Source organism: Uloborus diversus, chromosome 1 (assembly GCF_026930045.1).
Source record: "Uloborus diversus isolate 005 chromosome 1, Udiv.v.3.1, whole genome shotgun sequence".
In the NCBI taxonomy this organism is placed as follows: Eukaryota; Metazoa; Arthropoda; class Arachnida; order Araneae; family Uloboridae; genus Uloborus; species Uloborus diversus.
The window spans coordinates 246,665,703-246,682,012 of NC_072731.1; the positions used below are offsets into that span (position 1 = coordinate 246,665,703).

At 30.6% G+C, this 16,310-nt stretch overlaps 1 protein-coding gene across 1 annotated transcript in view; it reads right to left on the reverse strand.

The window, feature by feature from the left end:
• The window catches only part of LOC129219775 (dynein axonemal heavy chain 8-like), a 189,951-nt gene that overhangs the window by 42,750 nt on the left and 130,891 nt on the right, over window positions 1-16,310 (reverse strand). The window contains exons 55-65 of the mRNA XM_054854077.1: window positions 15,223-15,376; window positions 13,929-14,093; window positions 13,597-13,823; window positions 11,959-12,181; window positions 8,784-8,960; window positions 7,656-7,823; window positions 6,761-6,976; window positions 5,034-5,171; window positions 4,193-4,320; window positions 3,121-3,289; window positions 343-498 (exon numbers count right to left, since the gene is read on the reverse strand). Coding sequence (XP_054710052.1) covers window positions 343-498; window positions 3,121-3,289; window positions 4,193-4,320; window positions 5,034-5,171; window positions 6,761-6,976; window positions 7,656-7,823; window positions 8,784-8,960; window positions 11,959-12,181; window positions 13,597-13,823; window positions 13,929-14,093; window positions 15,223-15,376 — 1,921 coding nt within the window. The remainder of the gene's footprint in view (window positions 1-342; window positions 499-3,120; window positions 3,290-4,192; window positions 4,321-5,033; window positions 5,172-6,760; window positions 6,977-7,655; window positions 7,824-8,783; window positions 8,961-11,958; window positions 12,182-13,596; window positions 13,824-13,928; window positions 14,094-15,222; window positions 15,377-16,310) is intronic.

The window sequence follows — 16,310 nt, forward strand, 5'->3', positions numbered from 1 at the left end:
ATTGTGGCTATACTCTTAAATCTATTACAAAGAGTGTGGAGAGGAAAATATTTTTAATTTTGGGTAATTATTCCTTCCCACTGGAACACTTATTGGCAAAGAAAGTGAAATTCTGAAAGTGGTAGAAAGATTTGGAGCAATATATAGAGCTGAATTTAGTTTTAAAACTTCACTTCTGCTAGCCTGGCTGAAACTGAATCAAAAATTAGTTTTCAATGAGTTTTATTTTTGTAAATTAGTCTTATTAGTGCATATCAAACATCTGATAGACATAGCATCTAGTGACAATAGTTCACTGACTGAGGTGCCTGTTCTAAAAGAGTTAAGAAAGGAAAGACTTACTATCAATCCATTTTGAGTTTCCTTTTTGATTATCCATGCTTTGCCTTGTCCTTGGGGATCAATAAGCAAAGGATATCGCTCAGATTTAGTTACAATTATACCATTCTGAAGCGACAGTTCATCATTAGGTAATCCTTGTACACCCCATTCAGCAATCTGTTAATTAAAATTGAAGAATTTATTCTGCACACAATAAATGAAATTACAGCAGAAGCTTTTTAATTCAGATCAAATTTGTAGAGCTTAAAAAAGTTTTAAATTATGATAGCTATACTAGCAGTGGATCAATCATTTGCATTTTATTTTGATTCAATGTACAACTTTTGCACAGATTACATAATACATTATAGAAATTTAACAAGCATTGAGGTGAACTTTGAGAGTCAGTCTGTCACCACTGCAGCTGACCTATAAATGATAAAGTGTTTGATCGAATAATATCTGATATCTTTAAATGAGCAATTCTTGTGGGTATGTATGTATTTCGTATCTCGGAAACGGCTCTAACGATTTGGATGAAATTTTGGATTTAATTGTAGTTTTGCATTCCAAGTTCATCTACATCAGTGTTTTTTCTGTAAAAATACAATTTTTTTACAAAAAACAGTTTTTTAATATAAAGTCGAATTAAGTTAAGCCTTGAAGTAAACTGTGAATTGACGCATCAGGCAGACGATTTGCAACCACAACAATGAAAATTTGCCAGGCTTGGCTGATATTGGCCCCCTTGGCTAATTTCAAGCACACTTGGCTGAAAACAAATTCAAAAGCATTTTAAGTCGATGTAAGATTTTTTTTCTTTTTTAAGTGAAACTATTGCTTGACCGTCCTATTTTGTTTATTTATTTTCTTTTTGCACTACAAATAGTTTAACATGTTTTTTTTTTAATCACGCGTCTAAATTTTATTTCGAAGAAACGTAAGTCTTGAGACTGTTTATGTTTTGTTAAGACAATTGTTATCATTTGTTGGAATGGTTTGTGGATCATCAGTTTTGATGGATATCATGCTGTATGTAGCATTTTCTGGGGTAAAGTGACCAACTACACTAAAAGTACTTATTCAAAAAGAAAATCTAGATTGGGATAAAATCATGAAACGCATCATAGTATGAAAGGAAGTATTCGGTTAAAAACCGATTTCACCATAGCAAAACTAAGGTCAAAATATTTTAATTACTGACAAGAAAATTGTATAGTGGAAACAAATGTAACAGATAGTTTAAAGTTTGTTGATTTTATTACATTCAGAATCTTCTTTGTTTGGTACTTTAGTGTTATAAGAAGGTCGAGTGCCTAATATTTCGTTAACGTGAAGCTTTTAAAGTATATTTGGAAAAGTATTGAACCTTAAAAAAACACGAGTTGACAAAAAATAATTCTTTTAAAGCCGAGGGAGGCTCGGTCGTCCAGGTACTAAATGATAAAGTCTGCATTGTGCAAAATAAGCCTATGTAATTTTGTTACACAGCATTGTTTTTTAGTGTAACAAAAGGTACGTCTGATTAGTTAAGGAGTGGTTTTGCTTATTTTTCACACTACTCGGATTATCTCGATTTTTGTTTAACTAAACTTGCTTTTGGTTCCAGTAAGTTCAGATAAACAACGTTCTACTGTAAAAACTTTTTTCTAGGTTCAAAAAGAATATATAATGTTAAAATAGAAAACCATACGTAAAAATAATTTTTTTCATTAGTATTTAAAATGGTTTCTCGGTGTCAGAGGTTTAACGGTGCAGCCCTCACCTTCCATGGAATACTGCACTGCATGGGATTGTGGTGAAGGACATGGAGTGCAGTACTCATGGAATACTGCACTCCAACATCCTATCAAGTTCAGCTCTTAATAGGATGTTGTCTATGCATATTTCATCATAAACATTTATTCGTTATTTATAGAATACTTTCTTACAATTAAAATAGAACAAAAATGCAAGAACATCTCACAATGAAACATGATTATATCCATGATATTTTAAAATCTGAATTTAAGAAAATGCAATTTTCCCCAACCATGAAAAGCATATAAGTGGGCTTTCAAGATTTCTGAGTCAGATCTCTTGCTTGAGTTTAGACACCACTTTGCCACCTGTCTGAATAAGAGCTAAAATGCTCCATTGCTGCACTTCTATTTTTTTTAAATTCATAATATTGTTACTTATCTTTACTAATAATAAATCTGGTAATCAGTTTAAAAAAATAATAACATTCAATCTGTTAAATAACCTTAAATTTTTCGTAATTGACATTCTAGCCATTGAAAGCTATAGAAAGAAAATCCATCCTCAGTTATGCAAAAAAAAAAAAAAAAAAAAAAAAAAAAACTTAAAGACATCAACAATATATTGATATTTTGGAACTATTTAGCAAATTAAAGGTCAAAGGGGTCTTTTAAAAGTCAAATTAAAGGGAGGGAACTTAAAATAAGAAAAAGTTTCAAGATGCTTGAAAATATTTTTTTTTTTTTGCTCCTGTAAGGCCAGATAATTAAAATTTAGAATTAATTAGTTCTAAATTAGCACTTGTACTAGGTAAAGCAGCATTAAGACTGCTTCATGCATTCCATTGAAAATATAACAAGGGGGGGGAGGGAAAAGGTTAAAGTCTCACTTACAAATTTAAATCAAGATTTTATTCAGCAAAATATATGAAACAAGAGAAAAATGAAGTTTTTTTTAATAAAAATTAAGAGCACTGAAAAATGTTTTTAAATTAACATAATTACCATTGAAATAATATGTAATGAACTTGGTATGTAGCATTTTGTCAATTATACTTACAGTAGGAACATCTGTTAAAGAATTTATTAAATTCAAATCTTCATCAAAAGGAATTTTCCTTTCTACAAGCTCATTTTTCCAAAAATTAAAAAGAAGAGTTCTAAATTCTTGGTTAAAAGGGCCAGAGTATGATAGGAAACCAGTCAAAAGTAGAGCATCACCAACAAGTCTGAAAAAGAGAGAAAGAGAAAGAAGAAAAATATCTTTTGATTTTATGTTTGTTTTGGCATCATTATTACTTCAGAGTTTCAAGATCACAATGTTTTTAAGAATATTTTTAAAACAAAATTATGAAGCTCTGTGAATAATTCTGAAATACAATGCTAAATTGAGAAAATCATGTCTGCAAACTTGAAAGTCAAAATTATACTCCCATTTCAATCAAAATTAATGCAACATCTCATTAATAAAAGCTTTACAAACAAGCAACTAACTGAGTAATCATTTAAAACTCAGAAAAGATTTTCATGTGTGTATCTATCCTCTTTGTAACGCTATTGAACATATTTCAGTATAATATTGAACAATACAAATGAGAATAAATCAAATATAACTAGGGGCCGGATTTGGAAGTGTGGAGGCCCCGGGGCAACGAAGAAGTAGGGGCCCCTAATCAGGGTTCGAAAAGATCATCATATTTTCGAAAATATCGGATACTTTGATATATATCCGAATATTTTGATATATGTGAATATATCCGATATTTTTGATCAGCACTTTAATAGTCCTGAAGTTACTGCTATTTATTTTTTTATATTATTGTTATTATTATTATTATAGGTTATTATTATTATAGGGGAGAAAAAAACGTAAACTTTGCTGACCCGTGAAAGTTAGGATATTTTGTAAAAATTTTAATGTGGGAGTCCCTTTGTTGTGGAGGCCCCGGGGCAATAACCCCTCCTGCCCTCCCCTAAATCCGGCCCTGATAACTAGTTATATTTGAGAGTTTAAACTACAAATTTTACCTTTTAGAAACGATGAGCAACAATATTAGCTACTTCAAAATGATAGCAGAAATATTTTAAATTTGTTATATGATGTAGCCAGAATTACAATGGAAAAAACTTACTTATCAATTTGGCTTTGGAATCTTTTACTATCTTCAGTCCACCTTAATTTCTCTCCTTTCAGACCCGATATAAGGGCTTCGGCAGCATTTGATTTACGTTCACATGTGTCTGCGGTATCTTTCAACTCCTTTCCGAAGAAAACATTTTGAAAGCAGTGATTAAAATGCAGAAAAGGATTAATAACAAGATGTTTTTGATAAATGAAAAAATAGAAAACATTTAGATAGGTAAAGAATTGCTCTTTGAACTCAAGAAACTGAGGTTCATAACTAACTTAATGTGAAACCTCAACCGGTTGGCAAAACAAAAATGTTATTTTGACAAGAACTTATAAGCTTAACTCTAATATGTTTGCTAATTTTGATTGAATTTGGCTTGATATTTTTTTTAAACTCATTTTCATGATTTATTATTAGCTAAAAAAACATTTCACATGAAAATAACTTTCTGTTTACAAATTATTATATTAATGAAACTTTTCCTCGATTCTAATATTAGCAAATGGTGAGCATACAGGAGCTCATTATACAGGTTCAAACAGGAAGCAGGAGTGATTAAACAAAGTGCACTGTAATGCCTTTAAAACAAAGGGTTTTCACAAATAAAAAATTAAATATTATTGACAAGCTATTCCTAGTTAATGTAAATAAATTTTTTTAAAGCTTCAATTCTAATTACAGTTTGGGTCTTCTAGCCAAATTATGAAAGCTTAATGAGTCAGGGCTCAACATTCAATTGCTGGTTTTACTTTACTTAATAAATTTGAAACGTAATATTAATAAAAACAATTGAAAAATACTTTGTATTTCTAAAAAAAAAGCATGACTAAAATAAAATTACTTGTTTCTTTGCCAAAATTTCATTCATTTGTTTATTGCTTTCATCTAATTCAGCTTGTTTTTCATCAAGTATTTTCTGCTGCTTAGCCAAAGCCCTAGCTGCTTTATCATTTTGTGCTTCTAATACTGCTAAATTTGCCTGTAATCAAGATGAAAAAAAAAATTTAAATTGTAGTAATATATCCAAGAAAAAACAAACATTGTATTTGATGGATAACTCACCATGTATCATCCTATTTTATTTAAATCCATGACTGTCATACAATGGAAAAAAAAATATTACGCATTTCTGTGCATAAGATAAACTTACTGTTCATATAAATACATACAGCCTACAAAAAATTACTAATGGCAAACATTGTTGATAAAGATATTTTTCCAATTAATATTCAGAAATGTATAGAAAACTTGCTATAATACAACATCCCATAATAGCTAAAATAGCAATGAACAAGAATTTTAAAAATCTCAAAGCTATATAATAAAGGGTCAATGTAGACCCTTTATTATAAAGTAGGAGGAAAGTAGTGTAGAAGGAAAGGGAATACCTCTCCAGACACCTGTACTCATAGGAACTCCTTAGCGATAGACCACATGACTTTTGGGCCCACAGATTTAACAAGCACTTACAGCACATGTTTTTAATAGGTCTTTTAGGGTCTTGGGCATCAAACTTTGGACTCTTAGATCTCCAGTTAGATGTCCTACCATTAAGCTCTCCATGGCATCAGAGGCAAGGTAGGACTCATAGATTAAAGCCCCATTCCTATGCCCACAGGTACCAAAGCACCTGCTGATTGTCTCACGTGTGTCCACGGTAAAAATATTTCATTAAAAAAAATGCTATGCGAGTGTTCTCATTCTTAATTATTAGTATGCACAAAAGTTAAAATAGCATCCAACACTGATAATAGCGAAATGCAAACAATCTCCTTTTCTTCTCCTGCTAAATATTTGCTAACCTCATTTCCTATATACTGCAGCTCTGATAAAATGAAGTCTGAGATTGAGAAGGTTCTTTTGTTGGGGGAGGGGGGGGGGAGGTTCACAAAAGAGGGAAGGTTATTGATTTTGAGATGAGATGGGTTACTTTTGCAGCAATATTGAGAAAGTATCACAACTGACTGAAACTGAAAGGGGAGGTATTCATTAACAACACTATCTCCCCTCTAAGTTAACTCCCCAAGAAGAAATAAACACTTTCAAAGTTAGACCTCATCTTACTGGAGTCGTTTAGAGCCTAGAATTGAATAAACCAGCCCGTTTCTATGGCTCTTGTCACGACACTGGCATTTATCTGAAGCCGATTCAATAAGAACCAGACAGAAGTCTCCTGATTACTTGCAGCGATTCGTTTCTTATTAGTAGGAACAGCATCATGCCCTCTTTTTACTTAGCGATAGCCAATGAAATAAAAACACAAAAATCATATTGACTTTGAGATTCATCCTCTCATTAAAAGATTTTTACAATTTTGATTTTTATGCTTTGTGTATTAATTATTTATTTCATGTGAGAATAGTAACAATATTTTTTATTGGTTAAATTATACTGTCCAACTATTTATTCACCATTAAAAAACAAGGGGTGCCCACAGTCCGACCATATTTAAGAATGTGCTCTTAGGTCCAAAAAGGTTGGAGACCCCTGGATTAAAGTATGCTACAAAATACAGTCATGAAAGTATGGTTAATAACCATCAATAATAATACTTAATAAGGGATTTACTTTTAATGGCAACACTTCTTTATTCACTGCAAAAAAACTAGCCATAGCTAAAGTCCAAGACAAAAGACCAGCAACTTGTGCACATGATTTCATTGCAGCTTCTAAAGTATAATCCTCCATATGGATGTATGGTTCCATCAGTTCAACAACTTCATCTGTTATGGAGTCTTTTGGAAATGTTTGTAAATTTGAAAGAAAGGTTGCACTACTCATAACCTATGAAAGTAAAATTATTTTTTGAAGAACATGAGCCATGAATAAATGTTTAAAAAAAAAGAAAAAAACTCATCTCACGAAGAGAAACTCGGTTAATACAGTTGGCTCTTTGTTTAATCACTTTCAAAGGACCACAAAAATCATCCTTAAGTAGAAAGCGTCCTTAAATAGAATGCTTTTAGCACAATAGTGGACCATCTGGGACCGTGAAAAGTCGTCTTTAAATAGAGAAAGCCGTTAAATAGAGTGTCGTTAAACAGAGAGCCTACTGTATTTACATACACACAGCTTAAAATATTACATATTTACACAGACATATCAGCCACTCATAAAAATTACACATCAAAAAAAAAAATTTTTTTTTCTTCTTTGGTCTAACAGCTATAATGGCATAGATTTATTTTCCCACAGAACAATGATAAAATTTTTATTTAACCTAATACACCAATGGAAATGTCAGAATGTGATCAATTACGGTGCCTATTCTGAAATTAGATTCGAATGCAACTTATAAAATGACACAGTGAATATGAACGGGCGAGTCAAAAAACTACAAGTAGTATGTTACAAATTATTTTAATCATATCTGTAAAAAATAAGGTAATTTTGGGTTATGAGACAGCTAGTTTTTACTGATTTCTGAAAATTAGATTGACCAATTTCTGTATGTATGTTTTACCTTTAATGATTGAGCCCAGGATGGAGTAGGGCAGGGTTTTTCAGGATCTTGAACGACTGGATTCATTGGCTCTCTAAAGAGGATAAGCACACAATCCATAATTCTCATGATTAAATGAGGTGGTTTGGCTAATTTACGTACAGTTGCTATATCAGCTGGTTTAATAGTCTGAAAGAAAAAGAAGAATGAACATATTTAAAATATATATATAGATTGATGAAAGATGCACTAAATTGTGCAATAAAATATTTTTTGATAAAATGGGAATTATAAAAAAAATTTTAGGCCAAACCGACAGAACATAGTAAAACTTTTCGGCACTAAAATTTCTGCCAAAAATGGCTTACCAGGAAGTGAAGTTGAAGTGTAAATAGATATCAGTGCTTGCCTAATTATTTCTTAACCAAAATACATATGTCATAATTTTATTATTATAATACAGTAAAATCTTGTTACAACAAAATATCCATTTCAACGAAATAAATTTTCAGTCTGAATCTAATTACAATTATATTGCTTGAATTCCACTACAAAAAAAATTCCTGTTTCAATGAAGAAAATTTGCAGTCCCTTGAAGTTTATTGTAATGGGATTTCACTGTAATTTATTCAATTTTAAGTTACAGAATGATTTATTGGGTTTACAGACTAAAAGAACATGCTACAAATCAAACAAAAGTAGGAACGGAAGAAAATTGTGGAATTTGTTTTGATTTAAAAAAGAGCAATATAAACTAAAATTAATTTGTTTCTTCTTTTTCTACTAACTTAGTTAAAAAACCAATTGAAATTAGTTGTTTTAATGCAAACATTGCAATTGAATACAGTTACAGCTTTATGTTGAAGAAGTATATTTATTTATGATAATATTTTTTCTTTAAATTAATACACTACATTTTAAGATTAATTTGGATAAATCTCACTCAAACTGTTTCTTTTTCAACAAAATGTCTGTATTTTACTAGAGTCATTATCTGTGTAACTATTTCAAGTTTTGTTTCCAAGATTGTGACCAAATGGCAAAATATAAAATATAGTCTATATAATCCCAGCTTCTAAAGCAAAATATTAAACATGAAATGAGATGAGTATGTTTCCAGGAGGTAAAATCAAAAGATATTATAGTTACTTCTAATGCAGCTTCTGCAGCTGCTAAAGCAGGCTTTGCAGCTTCAAGTTTTTCTTCAGCAACAGCTTTTTCCACAGAAATTTTGTCCACAATGACTTGAGCTTTATCCTTTTCAACTTTGACTTTATCTTTTACAGCTTCGGCTTCTTTGGATTTTTGTTTTACTACTTCAACAACCTAAATTTTAAAACTGTTACTTAAAAAGAGCATTGACGATGTTAAAAATCGAATAACTGAATTCATAAAAGTGAGGCTGCAGAGTATTATAACACAAACTAATAATACTCTGCAACCCATTTTTAGAATCAAAACGTATACTCTAAGCAAGCCTCCGGAAATTTATTTGGATTTTTGAAATGACTTCTCCAATGTTCAAAATAAAAACAGATTAAATAATAGCTTTTGAGTAATCATTTCAAGACTGTTACAAAAATTTATGTAGACCATAACTTATAGCTATGATAAAAAAAGATGTTTTTGTGTCCCAAGAGAACAACAAGGCCTAGAAAGATGAAATTTGGTCTACGGGTGCAATTTTGATAATGCAGTGCATCTGATCATTTGGTTTTTGAGAAATGAACTAGAAGAATTGCTCAGCATCTCTAACAATGAAATTTTCTCAAGAATTCAGTTCAAGTTGGATATACACTCCATAACTTGAAGTCTCAAGGAACCAGCTAAAACGTTCAAGTTATTGGTAGTTCGAGTTAGTGGAAGTTTCCACTATATAGAGTTTCCAATCCCAGAATACCCATCCCGAATAATGCATGATATTTAGCAGGATTAATCCCATGGGATTGAGAGCCAAATCCCGCGGGATTTCCAATCCTGCAATTTTTTTCCCATGTAAATGTTTTCCAACTTTTGCGGGTCATAAATGACTATTTTCATAAGCATCATCTGAAGTTTGAAGAACTTTCCTCTTATATCTGCAAGAAGAGCAAGAAAAACTTCGTGTCTCATATGATGAATGGTGGATTTACCATTTAAGAAAACATGGAGGATTTAGCTTTCATACGTTCAGCAATTGAGAAAATGCGTATAATTTAAAAACATTTTCGAAAATCATCACTAAAATTAAAAATTCCAGAACACTACACTTTAGAAAAAATAGAGAGATTGCAAAACCCGCTGGAGTAGCCTCAATGCAATATTGGAGAACTTTTGTAAGCTTAAGGAATGCACTCAAAACCTTTAACTTAAAGTGCGCAATATTTTTCTACAAAGAAGAAAGCATGTAAAACCTGAAATTATTTATATATTTGGCACAACTCCAAAAGAGGTGACAGAAACTTGGATAAAACACAGGATGACTCGCATGACAGTACAGTAAGTTAAGCTGCTTACGTTTTTGAATGTCTCTTTAAAGTGAAAGGTAAAAATTGGTGATATTATCCAAAAACTTTTACCGAGCCTACCAATAGGTGAAACCAAGTAGCACTCACCCCTTGCAATAATGAACCAAATTCACTTATTCAATGACTAACGTTTATGAAACAACAATGGTATTCTTAATGCAAGTTAAACTGGATACAGCAAAACATACATAGCCATTGTTTTTATCCCAAATTTGCTGTTCTTGGGGGGGGGGGGGGGGGGAACCAAGCATAAGAGTAGTAAAATCTATTTCAGAAGATGATGAAGATAATGGGGATCTTTTGCAAAAGTGGAGCCACAGCATGTGTTTTCGTCAAGCGCATTATTTTTTGAGCAAAAATACTTTTTCATTCTGTGGTAGCGATGCTTTGTAAAGATGCATTGGACATTTTTAGGACACACTTTTGCAAACAATAATTACTAATTGAATTTAACTTTGTAGTGCTCTTCAATTTGTGTACGGAATTCAAAAAAAAAAAAAAAAAAAAAAAAAAAAAAAAAAAAAAAAAAAAAAACTAATTCAAGTAACAAAAACAGTTTTTCCTAAAAAGTACAACTTTTTCTATTTTTAGAAAAACAAAGTCAATCCCGCGGAATCCTGCGGGACTAGCTTCTTACAATCTCGAAATCCCGCAGGACTGAAATCGATACGAGATTGTAAAACCCTAGTTTCCACAACAGTCTCAAGAGTTTGGGACCCGATGAAAGCTTCAAGATAAAGGAATTTTCGAGTTATAAGCTTTGAGTTATCAAGATCCCACTGCAAATATTCATTGTTGTAAATTATGCTATAAAGCTAATCTGAAAGCATTGTAATGGCTAAAAAAGTCCTGATCTCATTCTTAGTACATGCTATTTACATGTTCTCATTTCCCCATCTATATATAAGTCACATTTGTGTAGATTACAGGGCTGCTACTGTGTTTTGCAACTAAAAATAGTAGCTTAAAGTAGTTTGAAAAAAGAAAAATAGTCTCCAAAATAATCGCCAGATGCAAAAAATGGTTTCTTAAACAGTCTCCCAGATTTTTTTTTTTAAATAGCATTTATGTCATATTAATCATCAATGCAACGCTACTTCAATAAATACATGTTTTGGGTGTGTGGTATGTAAGCGGGACCATTCACAGCAGAGGGCTAGACCTATATACCTCCAGGGCAAATTTTCCTAAAACCTTCCCTAAACAACATTTGAAGTAAAGACTTTAACAAACATTTTTCAGACTTTAGTGCAACTCCTTTAAAAGAATACTAAAGAATCAAATATCAAGATTTTCTTCTATAATCTGTCTTAATCTGCAACTCTATAAGATTAAAATATTTTTTCTACCGCTGCCAAACTTATTTCAGCAGTAGTTCAAGATGCCTTTTCCGTATAAAAAGGCAAATAGCATAAAAAAGCAAATAGCGTTAAGAGGCATTATTAGAACCTTTAAGCCTTTTAATTCTTTCAGGGATTGTTTGGTGGTCTAACTTAAATGCAATTGTATCGAAAAAAAAAAAAAAACAAGAAGTGCATTTTCATTAGTGATGAAAGGCATTTTTAATACCAATACAAGACTTAATTTTTTCATTTCATGTTTTTAAAATCATTTTTATCACAATTACAACTTTCAGATTAGTGGTAAAAATGTAATTGTAAAAACTGTTAACTTCAGTTGCTATGTTGCTACTTGTATATTATTGGAAAACTAGTTGGTCACCATGGCTGGCTAGTAGTACTTTGTATTTTTTCGAATGTTTATAGAATTCATGTTTTTCATCCTTAATTAATTTGAAGAAAAAAGTTCATGCATACTTCAGACACTTCTTTGTTGGCTACTTCCAATTCCTTATTTTTGACAAGCAAATCGGCTCTCAGTTCATTTACACTTATTTCAGCTTCAGCCAATTTAGTTAGTCCACTGTTTATACGAAATGCCAAGGCATTTATTCCAGTTAACTTTTGAGTATAAATGGCTTTATATCCACTTATAAAAGCAAGATATGACTTTGGAGTAACATATGTAAGCCTTCGAAATCTAGGAGGAAAAGTTCATACAAGGTGTCAGATTAAATTATATGAATAAAAAATAAAACAGCATTTGGAGACACTAGGACCTACAAATATTATATTGGGAGAAAAAAATACTGTTAGCCCCGCTTAATCCTGTAACGGATAAAGGAATACCAAGCTTATATGAATAAAATTTCCCGGAACCCATACACATAGTGTTAAAGTTCTCCGCACAATTGAATAATATTAATCAGCTTTAGCAAATATTTTTGCTGAGAAAAATTTTGAATAAATTAGAAAGAAATTAAGTAAGAACAACTACTGATATTAAAATATAAAGTAACATTTATTGCTGACTATGGCAAGAAAAACAACATTCATTTTCCATCAAAACGTTTCCACTATTCTGCCAAATTTATTTTATCTTTGTTATTACCAAAAAAAAAAAGTGCAGTGGATAATAATAGCACAGTTAAATATACACATTTTAGACAATGATAAACTGATAAAATTAAACGTAAGATACGATAAACGAGGAGGGGGAAAAGCGAGTCAGAAAAGTGTTCCCTTTCATAACTCAAGGTGTAGATTACCTTTTATAATTTTCATACGCACTTGTGTTGTAATTTATATACTGATTATTGAATTATTTTGTTGTATATTTAGCTTATTTAAAAAACTTTTTAGTAAAAGCATTATTTCCTTTATATAGTTATTGATTTTGTATTATTGCGATTTAAAACAAATGTTGTCAAACTTAGAAAGACAAATGAACTTTCCATGCTAAATCAAATACCCCCCTTTATTGAATAATATTTCTTGGAACCGACAATGTTCGATTAAGTGGGGCCGACAGGGCTTAAAAACGAGCGACATTTAAATTATTGCAGGTGAGGAATGTTACGATGCAAAAAAGAAATAAAACTACAAAACACATATTCATTAAGTTCTGTTAAATTAAGCCAATTTTCATAGCTCAAGTGAAATTAAGAAACATATAATTTTAAATCAAAGTCTCTTTTTAAGCTAATATTATGATAAAAATATCTGAAGTAAAAATGAAAAGAAGAAAAATATAATGCAGTTATGAAGAAATATGCAATACAATTTTAGCAACATAATTCTTCTCGGTCGTTCTGTACCCTGGCTGTTTTACTGTCAACCAAAGAAATGTTTTGCATAAAAATTATTTTACAAAATCAACAAGCACTAAAACTCAGTTTTATGTGATATATATATATATATATATATATATATATATATATATATATATATATTTTTTGAATTTGTAACAATAATTGGAATGTAGTAATCTTTTATTACATCACATCTTGTTATATCATGCAATCTTTTTGTCTCCCCCGCCCCAAAAGAGCTTTAAATTTGAGAACTTCTCAAGGAAATTTAGCAATTGAAATGAACAAAGAGAAGGCAAATTACCTTTGGAAATATTCATTGCATTGTACTGAAACAGCATCATGTATTATACCCATTGCTTCCATTAATTGAGATTTTATATCAGGAGTGCATTCAACATCAAATTGACGGATAAAGTATGAAGAAACATCAATGAGGGCATCAGTTGGCCATGATGTCAACCAATCCATGGTGCAACCAGAAATCAATCCCGGAAATTTAAGAGATCGTTTCTGGAATTTCCCCCCAGCCTGCAAAAAACGAAATAACAAAAATCAAATGCAAAATATCTTTTATGAAACTTAAACTGCTCAAATATTCATTTAAACTAAATTTGAGTAAAATAATTTACTTACAGGAGAAAAACATAAAACAATGTGCAAATTAGCCCTTGATCGACTTAAAAAAAAGTCATATAAATTGTCTGGAGTAGGCTCCTTCTTTGGCAGTTCTTTTTTCATCACTGGCAGCAAGTTATCTGTAATTTCTCTAAGCTCATCTTTTGGAAATAAATTGGCAACCTGCAAATTGGGAGAAAAAGGCGTGTAAAGTGAAATTACATACATCAACTCAATTTCATACACTAGCATGAGATCATCAACAGAGAGACCCTGAAAAAAGATGTCAATTTCTTCGAAATATCTGATACATTAACTTATTTTAATTCATTAATGTCAGTATTTGTAGAGAACAATTTTTTATAAAACGTGTTGGAGTTTTGCGATTTTATCAATACTAGTTTAAGCTGAAATCAAATTTTCAAGCAAAGAACATCATGGTTGCATGGAGCATCATGGTTGTATAAAATAAATATGAAAAAAAATATATTTAAATTTTCACTAACTGTAATTAAAACTGTAACTTTCACCATAATTTAAAAAACTTATTTGAAGTGTTTCTATGACCCTATTATTCATGAGGTCATATAAACATTTTAGTTTTTGAGCTTCGTACATTAAAACAAATCATACCCAACTAATTTCAACAAACATATAATTTTTATTAATTTAAAAGTTCTCTGTGGATAACATTCAGAAAACATTTTTAAAACTATTGTACCCAACAAAAGTTTGATGCCATAAATGAGTTTTAAATTGCATTTAAATGTCATTGAATTTAAATTAAAATAATGTCATAAAAATAATAAAAATTTAAATGAATAAAATGAAAACACGATTGCAAGTAAGAGCACCATTAAATAATTAAATTAATATCTGTTTTAAAGTAAAATTTATGCTAAACAGCAAGAGTCACGCATTTGATATATTACAAGAAAAAAAAAAAAAAACTTTGTGAGATTGAGGCAGTCTTGTTTTTACTAATCCTTAAGTAATATTATAAATGCAAAAGTGACTTTGTTTGTTACCTTTTCACATCTTGACAAATCAACCGATCATCATGAAATTTTGTATACACATTGTTATGACTGCAGGGGTGAACATATGAGTACATTTTGTTTAGAATAAACGCATTCCATGATTCTTTTCCAATTTTAAAGCCAAACATGAATTTGCGATTATTTCATCGAAAAAACGTCATTCGTTTTCAATTTTTGCAGTATGTTCAAGTTGCACAATGTGAAATTTACCCGAAGTTCAAGGGATAACTAGACCACCCCCAAATGTATAACAGGAATGAAGCAAAAATTACCTCTCCTGATCCAAGTATTGTATTTAAATATTCCAGAAATGCTTCTTCTTTAATTTCATTATCAGTAAATATGAAAGTGACTCCTTTCCCTTCCTCTCCAGCTTTTTTATACAAAAATTTCAAATCATCTACAAGATTGCCAACATTATAAGACCTGTAATTAAGATAATATCATTCAATCTATATGAATTTCAATTACATGTAACAATAAATGAAAGAAAAAATATGTGCAAGAAAATATGTATATTGGTATACCCTATTAATGAAGACCTTAAAATATGATGCAAAAACAGAAAGATCTCTTAATAAACACCTTTGAAGAATTATAACCTTTAAGCAGTGGCCACTAGATTTTGACGCCCATGGATTAACATAGAACCAAATCAACTAAGAAAAAAAACTAGTGCAGATACCTAACTATTTCCATGCATGCCTATTAAATAATTGGTGTCCTTTAATAGCTCAAAAGAAGGGGCACTTTTTTGACTCTTTCCTATTTCTACAGACATCTGTTAAATATGAGGAACAGAGCTTTTAAGGTTAAAGAAAAGATCTGAAATTTCAACAACTAAAACTAAATGGGACATGTAGAAGGAACAAAAATGTAACATAACAGTGTATTATATAGCTGAAAGTCATTTAAAATACACACCTGGTTTGTTGCAAACCCATGTAGAAAATACCCTTTCTCAGAAATTAATTACAAATATTGCATTACTGCATTGCTTGTGAAAGAGAAAATGGCAATAAATCATTAGTAGAAAAAGCTGACTTGAGCTTTTACTTTACCACATTATGTTACTTTACCACATTATAAAAAAAAATACCTGCACCAACTAACTATTAAGCTTTTCGGATACTTTACTTTTTTGAAATCAATGGTTGAAATTGGAAAACTAATAGCTTTTTCTTTCCTTTCCTTTTTTTTTTTTTTTTTTGAGAACCACTAATTTTAGCTAATTGTTGGTATCAATTTTGAAATATTTTTAAAATTTATGTACTTATTTTACTCGCCAATTATATTATATACATTAAAGATTAAAGTGTAATTGTCTTAAGACTTAATACTTGGTCTACCAATGAAAAAG